The 12,404-nt window shown below is 38.9% G+C and overlaps 1 protein-coding gene across 3 annotated transcripts in view; it reads right to left on the reverse strand.

Annotated features, from left to right (window-relative positions):
- FOCAD (focadhesin) overlaps positions 1 to 12,404 on the reverse strand; it is a 314,675-nt gene that overhangs the window by 279,470 nt on the left and 22,801 nt on the right. For all 3 annotated transcript variants that reach the window (XM_079927956.1, XM_079927958.1, XM_079927959.1), the window contains exons 2-4: positions 7,702 to 7,790; positions 4,935 to 5,009; positions 2,051 to 2,205 (exon numbers count right to left, since the gene is read on the reverse strand). In XM_079927956.1, coding sequence (XP_079784082.1) covers positions 2,051 to 2,205; positions 4,935 to 5,009; positions 7,702 to 7,758 — 287 coding nt within the window. In that variant the 5' untranslated portion in view covers positions 7,759 to 7,790. The remainder of the gene's footprint in view (positions 1 to 2,050; positions 2,206 to 4,934; positions 5,010 to 7,701; positions 7,791 to 12,404) is intronic.

A 12,404-nucleotide genomic window follows, 5' to 3' on the forward strand; every position in this document is an offset into this window, starting at 1 on the left:
CAACTAGACAATGCAAGGAGGTTCTATGTTTGTGAATTTTAAGGCATTTGAAAATATTTAGGGAGGAACTAATACTACACCTGCATTTAAAAAAAAGGGTGAGGCAAAATCTAGGTGGCTTGCTTAAGGGCAACCAATAAGTTACAAAAAGAGACACATTAAAACTTAACCTTTTAGGACTTCCCTGGTGGTACAATGGTTAAGAATCCACCTGCCAATGCAGGGGACACGGGTTTGAGCCCTGGTCTGGGAAGATCCCACATGCCATGGAGCAAGTAAGCCCGTGCGCCACAACTACTGAGACTGTGCTCTAGAGCCTGTGAGCCACAGCTATTGAGCCCACATGCCACAACTACTGAAGCCCACACGCCTATAGCCCATGCTCTGCAACAGGAGAAGCCACCGCAATAAGAAGCCCGCACAGTGCAATGAGAAGCCCGCGCAGTGCAACAAAGACGCAACGCGGCCAATAAATAAAAAAATAAAAACACTTTAAAAAAACCAAAAACTTAACCTTTTAAAAGCCGCCTCAAAACTAATCTTTTAAAACTAATCTTTCTAAAAACATTTGTTTGAGTCTGTGCGCGTGCGTGCATGTGCACGTGGGCATGCACACAAAGAAAAAGACAGAAAATGAGTTAAGTTTTTAGCCATGATCAAACCTTACTTATTCAGAAAGATTTGGTCATCTACTAACTGCTGAAGAGTGTGCTAGAGACAAAAATACAGGTTAAAAATAGAACTATATTGTGAAAGAGCAAGTAGCCCAGCTGAGAAGAGGGAAGTGTCTAGGCAGGAGAGGTGACATCTGAGCTGAGCCTTGAAGGATGAAGAAGATGATATCAGAAAGAGAAGGGGAAGGAACATTCCATGCAGAGGTACAGCATGCTCAGGCTCGGGAACAGGTATGTACGGCTTAGAGGAGGGTTCACGGCAGAAAACGCAGGTTGAACAGAAGGTGGGAACTAGTTTGGGAAAGGCACGTATACCACGCTAAAGGGCTTGGACTTATAAATGTAGATAGCAGAATATAAAGAAAAAAATCAAGGCTCCAAAAAGATTCAAAGAGTTGATGTAAGGGAACAAAATAAGATTTGTGAAGAAAGGTTAAAAGGCCAGAGGTTACTTAACCTAATAGACCTCAAGTCTAGGAAGGCACTGTCCATACATTGATGGTTACAGTTGTACTCCGTCTCCACAGAAGGCAGAAAAAAAGATTAAGTATTCAGCTCTGATGATACTACAGTAAAGGTGAGTAAGAAACATCAGGAGAACAAGTAACCCCACAGAGAAGGAGGCGGGGGCCTGGGTTAAGAGTTGGGAGAAGGGGACAGAAGCTCAAATGATTTAAAGCAGGCAAAACTGAGGGCATATAGATCAAGACCATTTCTTGAAGCAAAGAGTGGCACCTCCTTTTCAGGGAGTATCTTACAAGAGATGCTCACTTCCATGGGATGGTTCAAATACAGTCTTGTTTGACTACCTCAGAATGCCCATTTTATCCCCTGGGATTCCATTAACCTCAGTCTGTGAATGGAATAAATATGGTCATTCCAAACAAATTCAAAGAACATTATTTACTTGGAATAATCAGGGGAAGACATGTCTAAACCACAAAATGCTTTTAAAGAAATTAGTGCTGTTAGTTTCTAACGCATGCACTGATGCTAAAGGCTGACCAAGTATTGCCAATAGTGTATAAACTTTACCACTGTGGAATGATGCTTATGGGCAACCTTCTTTCTTAAAATAAGTCAGGAATTTGTACTGCAAACTGTGAGTTATAAACTACTTAGCTATTCCTTAAAAAGAGCAATGACAAAATAAGCAGAACCCCAAAACTTAAGTACAGCAAATGACCACAAATCCCCAAACTTTTAGAGCTTAAATTAGCATGTTCTCACCACATATGAAATTTCAACTGCATGACATTTTTAGGGAAATAAAAACAACTGGCAAGTAGGATGAATGGTGACCCTTAATGGCAAATGAATGAATTTTTTTCTAAAACTTTAAATCATTAACTGATGAAACATGAAGGAAAGAGCACCTGGTCGATGGAATCAAGTTGAGAATCCCATTGAGAACATAGCTGAACTCCGCAAGATCCTGAGCGACAAGGGCTACCAGACCCTCACAGCAGGCTGTTCGAACCACGACATTATCACTGCAACACTTCTCCCACAGCAAGTTCAAAGCAGGAGTCTGAAATCAAACAAGTGATTAAAACACACGTCTGATGAGCAGCAAATGCATATACACCCCCAGCCATTCATCAAAGTGTAATTCGGGGCTTCCCTGGTGGTGCAGTGGTTGAGAGTCCGCCTGCCGATGCAGGGGACACAGGTTCGTGCCCCGGTCCGGGAAGATCCCACATGCCGCGGAGCGGCTGGGCCCGTGAGCCATGGCCGCTGAGCCTGCGCGTCTGGAACCTGTGCTCCGCAACGGGAGAGGCCACAGCAGTGAGAGGCCCGCGTACCGCAAAAAAAAAAAAAAAAGTGTAATTCGTTCACAGTGGGCTAACTTTCCTCTACAAAAACCATGTCACACCATTTGTAGAATACACTAAAGTCGGTTTTCCAAGAGAGGTAATGGCTATGTTCTGATATAGCAACTCTCTCTCATCTGGTGCCTTTGCTGCAAAATGAGGCTGGCTGCAGAAGTATGACCTGAGTCCGAGCAACACAACTACTAGGAGATCGAAACTATGACTTGGCTCCAGCACTGTGCTCTAACTAAGCCATTTAACCAGACATGAACAATACCAGCATATCAGTTAGTCTAAGTTGGACTCCAAATCATACCTATGCTTCAAGCCCTAAATGGCAGTAACATTTTCAGAAAATGTTCCTGCTCTCCTCCCACCAACCTCTATCACCCACATGCCACCCCACTATCCCCCACAATGTCCCTGCCCCAAGTGATTGAAGCTGAATGTGGACCCAGAGGAAGGAGACAGAAGTAGGACAGGCTACGAGCAAGCTGCTGGTTCCATGACTACAAACAAAAGCCTAGAAAAAGTGTTTTGTCCAAGGAAGACTGTGACTTCTCCCCCTCACACTGTGAACCTGTCACTTTTGACAGGAAAGCACCGGAAGGACACACAGATAAATATAAGTTCTTTATTTTGAAAAATCCTATAAAAAGAGAAGTTCTAGCTTTCATAACTTTCTCAGGAACTCATGAGCCTCCCCTCAAAAATAAAGGTTCACTACTAATGATAAACCTCTATTTGAATGTATTGTGGGTTAAGTCCATTTAGATTTTACATGTTGTTTTGGGGATTTTTTTTTTTTTGCTTTTTTTTTTTAAAGAACACACAATGAAGCTATTTTTCCTTCCTCCTGACATAATTTATTAGGGAAACATACAATCTGGAGAAAAAAAAATTAAGATTCCCCAGCTCCCATAGAATAACTAAAAGAATGAAAATCAACATTAAATTGTGCTAACTTTCCCACAGTAGCTGGCTCTGAGAGCCTCTTCAGTCTTAGAATCCCACTAACATAACAATACAATTAACAGTCACTGAAGGGAAGAAATATTTATATTCCATTTCTTTTATTCAGAAGGAAATTTTATTCACCTTTATGGACAATACCAAAGCGTTCTAAATGTCATCACTCCACTACTAAGCCAGAATAACAAAATAAATGAATAAAAAAAACTGTTGCCTCAGGTAATACTGTGCCCTCATGGAAGTAAGCATTCATTTATTAGAAGAGGAAACATTTAGTTACAGGGATTTGACATTCAGTAAATCCTGGCAGTTTAAGTAAAAACACTAGATCTTCTCAGAGTACATAATGTGATTATCGGCAGGATTAAGATCAGAATTCTCAGAAAACCTAATTTATATGACTACATACAAACACCAGATAAATGCCAATTAGTGAAGTATGCCCCTACATTGACTTCAACATGTCAGCAGAAGCTGTGAAGAGATGTAACTTGGAGCAGCTAATAAAAAGGAATGTGAGAGAAAGGAAATCAATTTATTTCTGTTATGAAAAAAAAAATCTTATTTCCATCACCTATATTCTCCATAGAGTGACCTTAGAGGACCTACTTAAGCAGAGCTTCCAATCAGCATGTCAAAATACACAACACTGGTCAACCAAAACCCAAGTGGTAAATATGTCAGTAAGCTGGCATTGCTTCAACTCTTAGCATTCAACGGCTCTATGAATGGCACAGAATTTTTCCTCCAGCTCCTCCTGTCAGGGGATGACCTTTCCGACTTAGAACGCATATTTGGGGTTATACCTAAAGCATGAGAAATCTCCTACACCCCAACAGAGCCACTATGTTCACTTTCTCCATTAAACAAAAAGATTCCCTCAGCAGTAACTCTATCAGCCTTCTCTAAAGCATGCCTACCCTCCTTCCACCCATGTTATTTTTCATTAATAGTCATAAGAATACTCCCCTTCACCCCTTCCATATCTCATTCCTGGAGTGTTGTTACAAATTTTAAAGTTTAAAAGAAAATCATGGCGGGCTTCCCTGGTGGCGCAGTGGTTGAGAATCTGCCTGCCAATGCAGGGGACATGGGTTCGAGCCCTGGTCTGGGAGGATCCCACATGCCACGGAGCAACTGGGCCCGTGAGTCACAATTACTGAGCCTGCGCGTCTGGAGCCTGTGCTCCGCAACGAGAGGCCGCGATAGTGAGAGGCCCGCGCACCGCGATGAAGAGTGGCCCCCGCTTGCCACAACTAGAGAAAGCCCTCGCACAGAAACAAGGACCCAACACAGCTATAAATAAATTAATTAATCAATTTTAAAAAAAAAAAGAAAATCATGGCAAACGAACAAAAAAAGGCAAAATCATTTCTATAGTGACCTGAACTGTGAGGAAAACAAAAGAAGTGCTTATGCAGTCCAGCTAGCAGCAATATCTGAATAGAACTAAAGCACAAAGTTAAAGACAGACCTGGTTTGTGGACTGGTGGATCTTTTCTGAAAAAACATTTTCCTTTAGAACTGCAGCAATAAGATGACCTGCAGCCTAAAAAAACAAACAAAATTAATGAATACATTCCCTTGGAAGTTCTCGCTCAATAGTGAATTTGAAGGTAACTAATAGCAGTACTAGTTGATATGGTATGCCAGTCACTCCCATTCATAGTGTGTGCTTTGTAGAAGGCACTGTATTGGCACTCCACATACATAATCTCTTATCTTCATTAACAACTCTCAAGGTAAGCATTTTATCCTACATTTTATCCCAATAAGCAAACTATTGTTCATAGATGTTGAGAAAATTGCTGGAATTTCAGTTTAAATTGCTGTCACTTAGTATTAGAAGATAATTTGAGATTGCTTAATCCATTAAAGCATGAGAAAAGTGAGAAACTCCACAATTCTTAAAATCATCTTCGCAGCTAAATGAAACGCATCATTTTTCATCATGCCCTTAATGAAGATCGTCATCCCCATCTTCATGATTATGGCCCACACAGATTTGAACCAACAGGTCCTCCCCTCACCATGACCATTCTCCTTCCTCTATGCTCTATGATTTAATTTTTTTTGTTGGTTTCTCATAGGTTTCAGCCCCTTAATAAGCTTTCATACTCATAAATCTCTAAAATTTTTCCATATCTTCTTTGGTCAAAAAGCCAGTAATTAAAACTAAGATTCTTATAGGAGAGCTGATTCCATAAATACGTAAATGTCATTATTTCCCATCACCTCAACTCCACTCTCCTAGTTTTTCAGCACCACACAGCACTGCTGTCTTAGAGCCACAGGCTAGCAACAATGACAGCCATGCTATGTATGGGTTGGGAGAAACTTTGCTTCGGCAACAACTGTTCAGCCTGCCCTTGAGACCAATGTCTGAAAAGACTATGAATACCTGTCAGTGTTGCAAAGTCTCCCGAAAAGCTCAAATAAAAACAAAGCACCTACTCCTTCATTTCTTTTTGTATTTCACACATTGGAATTGAATTCAGACCTCAATGCTTGACGGTCTAAGTTTTACAATACAAGTCACACATTCACATGAATTTTAAGTTTAGATCAATGAACTGTCTCTTACCTCTTTGTTAAAGGGATAGTAACAAAGAATTGAGGACCAGTGAATAGTTTCAGTTCCTGTTTACAAAATATACCATATTTCATTGAATGTAACTGGCCATCAACTGCGAGATGCACCATTATTTTATGTACCATCAAGAAAGAAAAAAAGTCTGCCAACTAATCTGTGTTATACAGTGCTTCTTATAATTTAAATTTCTTATTTTATATTAATGAAAGAGCTCTTTCAGACTCTTTTAGAAAATCATGGCCAACTTCATAAATGTGCAGGCAATACCAACTGTATAATGACCGCTGCCATCAATTACTAGGTACAACCCAATTTCACAGATGTTAAAATGTGAAAAAATGTGTATGAATCAATGAAATATGGTGCTAACACTGAGCAGTGGTTACAGAAGAACAATAAGAAGTATTCAGAGGACAGGGCACAGTTGCAAGAACCTAATGAAACCAATATGAAACACAACAAGGACAAAAAAAAGCTACTGTTCATATTTAGAAAAAGGACTAAAAGAAAAAAGCTTAATGATAAAACATCCCCCCATTGCCCACCAAATTCAATTTCTCTAATTTACCTTCCAATTTATCTCTCTAACAAATCAGAGAATATAGCCTAAATTGATTTTAAAATACAAAATCCAAGTATCAATCAGCCTATACTGCTACTTAAGTTTTCCGTAACAGAACAGTTTAGATATCGTACACTAGACAATACACTTTTCACTTAATTGTAACAGCAACACAAATAGGCATTTCTTGATTTATCTATGCTAATAAAGGGACTCCAGGTACAGAAAAATAAAAACTGTGGACAGCATCCTCCAAGCATTCATCTTCTTCTTCATGGTAAGCACCTGTGCTGCACAGGATATGACTCCAACCCAGTCAGGTAGAAGGGAATCTTGCATAAGGAGTGTTCTACTCCTCATGGAAGGGTTCCCCACTACCCAGCTAAGTCAATTCCCACAGCAGGCATCTCCGAAGGTAACTGTTGAAAGTATCCAAGACGCTGTACGTTGGTAAGTCTTCAGGCAGGCTTCTGCTGGCCCCTTAGCTTTACTCTCACAAGAAAAAATGGTAGCTATTATGGTACCTTGATTAACAGGGATGCTTCTAGTTAGCTGAAGGCTAACCAGAAAATCAGTTGTTTTAACCCTAATAACTGAAAAGCTCTTCTAAAATAAATTAACACAATCTTCTACCTGAGTTAGCATGTAGATCCAATTTTTTAATCCACGGTATTTTACCTATTGAATGTCATTATTATAAATATCTTTATTCTTAATGTTGTACTGTGGTGGAATATACCTTTTTCAATATTAATCTCTCATACTTTGTAGACGTATAACCATTTAATTCTGTTCCCAATAATTAATTACAGACCAAAAAATATATATTCAAGGGTTAATCAAGGTTTTTATCTCTAAGAAGAAAAGTATGACATAAATGAAAGCAGAGATTGGTCAATTTCAATATTTACTTTCCTATGTCATACATAAATTTTCAAATTAACTGATATAAAAGTTGTTTATTAATATATATTTCAGTACATAGAAGAATAAAAATATTTAATGTTAAAAATATAAAATTCAATTAACAATCCACCAAAAATGTTTGTTTGTTACCATGAAGCATAAACAAACAAATAAAATTACCTGTGATTGGATAAGAGAATTTGGAAATTCAAACCTTTTCCTGATATCATCTGACATTTTTACTTCTCTCACATGTACGTAAGCAGATTCTGTAACCAAAACAAAAGAATATTTGTTAGTCCGGAAACGGAGTTCAAACCAACTATTTGTCAAATAACATGAAAGTAATTCATTCCAAAGACAACAATGGACATAAAGCACAGGGCTCTGCAGAGCAATCCCTTGGCATACCCTTCCCTGTTAACCACTTCAGCCCTCAAATGCCATGACTGATAAATAAACTAAAAATGCCCAACAGCTCTTAGTTTTTCCCATTAGAGCAAATCCTGAAACAGATGAATTCACTCCACAGAAACAAACAAAACAATCCAAAAGTTCAAGCCTAAATAACAGGATTTTAAAAGTTCAACCACACATTTGAAATAGAAATTAATTCTTCTGTGGATCAAAACTTCTGAGGAAGAAAGAATCAAACTTTCACAAAATTTTTAAATTATGCCTCACTCTGGCACAAGCTTCCGTTTAATCATGAATCCAACTGTTAGTGACAAGTGTGAAGCATTGGTGAGCTTTTTCAGGAAGTATAGAAATGACCTAGAAACTCACACATCAAAACAGATCCTGTGTCTTCTAAAAGAGGAACAAGCAAGCAATTAGCACCAACTTTTAATATTTACATCACACCTCTCTGACTCCTACTGGGCTCTCAAATACAACAACAAAAACAAAATCATGGAGAAGGGCAGGTGGCAAAGTGGAGGCACAGAACTAATAAGATTTCCCAAGGATCCCAATTTATCCAATTCCCATGCAGCACTGAACCCAGCAAATTACACCACTCTAAAAAATAGGATGCTTTAGGCCACCTATTTATTACAGTATAACTTAAAAAAAAAGCTTGTCAGTACTGTTCTCTAAGTCACCTTATAAAAATAACAGGCAACAAAACCAAGCTTTCCTGATCTCAAAAATGGAAGCTTCTTGGGTTGAACCTGCAGCGCTTTCTCACTATTGTCCTCCCTTTCTTCCAAAGGGCAACTCCCTGAATAAATAATTTATACTACCTTTCTTCCTCAACATCTAAACTTTGCTACGGTAAAGTCCCTTGAATTGGACATTTCACAGCACTGAAACAACATGTTCTAAGACTGCCAACCATGTCCCCTGTCTAATTTACTCCTTAGCTTTTAAGCAGGTCAAAATTTCTTCAACTTCCCCGTTGTATTAATCTCACCTTTCTTGAAATGTTCTTCTCTTTTGTTCCATAAGTCATCACAACAGGATTTCCCAAAGTGTGTGCCTGGGAAACCCAAGATAGAGATCTCCTCGAGAGGAAAAAAGAATTTTGTAGGGACATATATTGCCATCTTGAAGATTCAAAGAGTACACAAAAAACCAAATAATACATGAAATATTTTAGAAGGTGATACAATAGAAAAAAATAAATCTGATCTCTTTTTCTATGAGTTGGTTTTTGTTTTTTTTTTTGTGGTACGCGGGCCCTCTCATTGATGTGGCCTCTCCCGTTGCGGAGCACAGGCTCCGGACGCGCAGGCTCAGCGGCCATGGCTCACGGGCCCAGCCGCTCCGCGGCATGTGGGATCCTCCCGGACCGGGGCAGGAACCCGTGTCCCCTGCATCGGCAGGCGGACTCTCAACCACTGTACCACCAGGGAAGCCCTATGAGTTTGTTTTTGAAGTACAATTGACCTACAATGCTACGTTAGTTCCTGTTACACAACATAATGATTTGATATTTCTAAACATTTCAAAATGATCATCATGATAAGCCTAGTTACCATCACCATACAAATGTATTACATAATTATTGACATATTCCCCACACTATACATTTCATACCTGTGACTCATTTATTTTGCAACTGGAACCAGAGGCGGGGGGAGGCGACTGGATGAAGGCAGTCAAAATGTACAAACTTCCAGTTATAAGATAAATAAGTACCGGGGTCATAGTGTACAACATGATAAAGGTAATGAACACTGCTGGATGTTATGTATAAATGTTAAGGGAGTAAATCCTAAGACTTCTCATCACAAGGAAAACATATTCCTCTTCCACTTCTTTAATTTTGTATCCATATGAAACAATGGGTGTTCACTAAACTTATTGTGGTCATCATTTGATTATGTATATAAGTCAAATCACTATGCCTTAAACTTATACAGTGCTAAATGTCAACTGTACCTCAATAAAACTGGAAGAAAAAAATGTTTTTAAAAAGGAAAGCCAACAGAGTAAAGGGGGGTGGATGAGAAGTGAGGGATGGACACACTTCCTATTTAAATATGGTGGTCACCTTAGAGGGTGACATTTGGATGTTAGCCATACAAATCTGGGAAAAGAGTGTCACAGGCACAGGAAACAGTGAGTGCAAAAGCCCTAAGCTAATAACCTGCTTAAGACTCATCCCAGAAAGAGGAAAAAGATGAGTCAGGGACAGAGTGAAGGAGGAAGAGAATGGTAAATCAGAGTCAGTGAGAAGCCAGACCACAGAAGGCCTTGTAGGCCACTGGACGGACAGATGTATTTATCCTGAGTGAAACTGTTAACTACTACAGGAAAAAAAAAAAAAAAGTGGTAAGATTTTAATAGAATCACTGAGGTGAGGAGAGGTCAGATTCTGGATATCTTCAAAGGCAGAGCCAATGTGGCTGCTAATGGATTAGATGAGAGTATAGGATAAAGAAAGGGTCAACGATGACGTCAAGGTTTTTGATCTGAGCAACTTTATTCTTAATTTTAATTCCTTTGGGCATTTTACACATTAAACAAAACCATGTATATATTACTTACCATAGCATTTGTTTACTAAAAGGAAAAGATGGAGTTGCCATCAACTGAGACAGGGAAATAAGTTTTGTGAGGGAAGACCAGGAATTCCACTGGATAGGTAAGTTTTAGATGCTTAATGAATATCCAAGTGGCAATGTCAGGGAGAAAGTTGGATAAATGAATTTATAATTGAGAGACAGATCTTAGTTGGTGATACAAACAATGGTGTGTATTATTAAAGAATCTGAGAGGTTCTAAAGCAAGAAGTTTGATAAACTTTGCTTAACCCAGAGTTTGCCAAACTTATCTGGTCATGGCCTACCTATTTCTAAAAATACCTGTTAACAGTCTACATAACCAGCCTCCCCTGGGATACACCTTGGCAAACACTGCTCTACTGGCTCCTCCAATTCCTCTGTCCACTCTGCTTCTCAAGCACCATCTTCCTGAAGGTGCTCCCGAGCCTTTTGCCTTGTGCTTCTTTCATGAAAACTCTCCTGGAGCCTTCATCTCATCCCTATCTCCAAACACTTCCCTACTCTCTCTCATGAGGCTCTAAAACACCAGAAATTGGAGAGGTTAAAAACAAAACACATATTTTCTCTCATAAAAACTGTTTCCATTTCAGCACATCTTCTCTCAATTCTCCTCTCACAATTTTCTTCACCAACATTCTCTAAATCCAGTCAGTCACAAAGTCAGCTTTGTTCTTTCCAGCATTCCAGAGTCTACCTTTCCTCTCCATTTCTCCATTCATCATCTTCGTTCCTCATGCTAGGCTTCCTTCAGTAACTGCTTAATCTTGGGGTTCTCCATGCTTGAGTTCATCCCATACGCTGCTGTCAGATTAACTGTCCTAAAATGCTATTTCCATCATATCATTTCCCTGTAAAGAATTCATAGTGAGTTTTCAATAGCCTGTCAGATTAAATGCAAATTCTGATTCCCAGGTTTTAAGTCTCCAACAGCAGTCTCACACATTCGACTTCATTTTCACTGTTGTCTAATTCCAATCTGGTTAAAACCATTTTCAGAATAGTCCCATGTGCTCAAAAATCTGCTCATTCCTAAGGGATTTTATTTATGCTGTTGTCTCCTATATAAAATGTCCTCCTCTGTCTGTTCCTACTATTTAAAGATAAAATTCACTTCATAGCGTATCTTCTCTGTTAAGCCTTTCCCAAGCAGCCACATCTTAGAGCAATCGCCTTGCTTTATATTTCTTCAGTGCTATTGCATTTGGTCTGACCCATACTACCATGTGACTATTTACATTAGGATTGTTCATATTTTTCTGTAAAGGGTCAGATAGCAACTACTCAGATTTGCCACTGTAGCAGGAAAGCAGCCACAGACAATACATAAACAAATGACCAGGGCTGTGCTCCAATAAAACATTATTTACAAAAACAGGAGGCAGGTGGGCTGTAGTTTACTGACTCCTGGTTTACATAATGACTATTTAATTAATTTCTAAAATTTGTTGACAAAAATTACTACAGTTGACATTCAAATTGCCCCTGTGCATCCAAGCACAGGTAAATACATAAATAAGATAAATTATACATGTCTTATTATCTAAAAGATGAAAAAGTTCTCTTTATCATAGAAAACAAACTTTTTCATGCCCCTAAACTCTGAAGGAAATTTCTCACATTAGGCTTTCTATATGGGATACAGAGTGATATAATAAACAATAATCTCAATAACAAGCAAAACGGAATTTTATGTTACTTCTTTTTTCAACAAACACTGGAGAAAGCCATGGTTAAAACATAACATGTAATTCAGAAAAAAAACCTCTCAGCTAATGGGGTCCAAGTACAGAGTTTCCTGATGATCTAACCTAACTCAATAGAAAGTCGACTTTAGAGTATCCAGAGAAGCAGAGGGTTATCAACTTACCACAG

This window comes from Stenella coeruleoalba (genome assembly GCF_951394435.1).
Source record: "Stenella coeruleoalba genome assembly, chromosome: 7".
Taxonomy (NCBI): domain Eukaryota; kingdom Metazoa; phylum Chordata; class Mammalia; order Artiodactyla; family Delphinidae; genus Stenella; species Stenella coeruleoalba.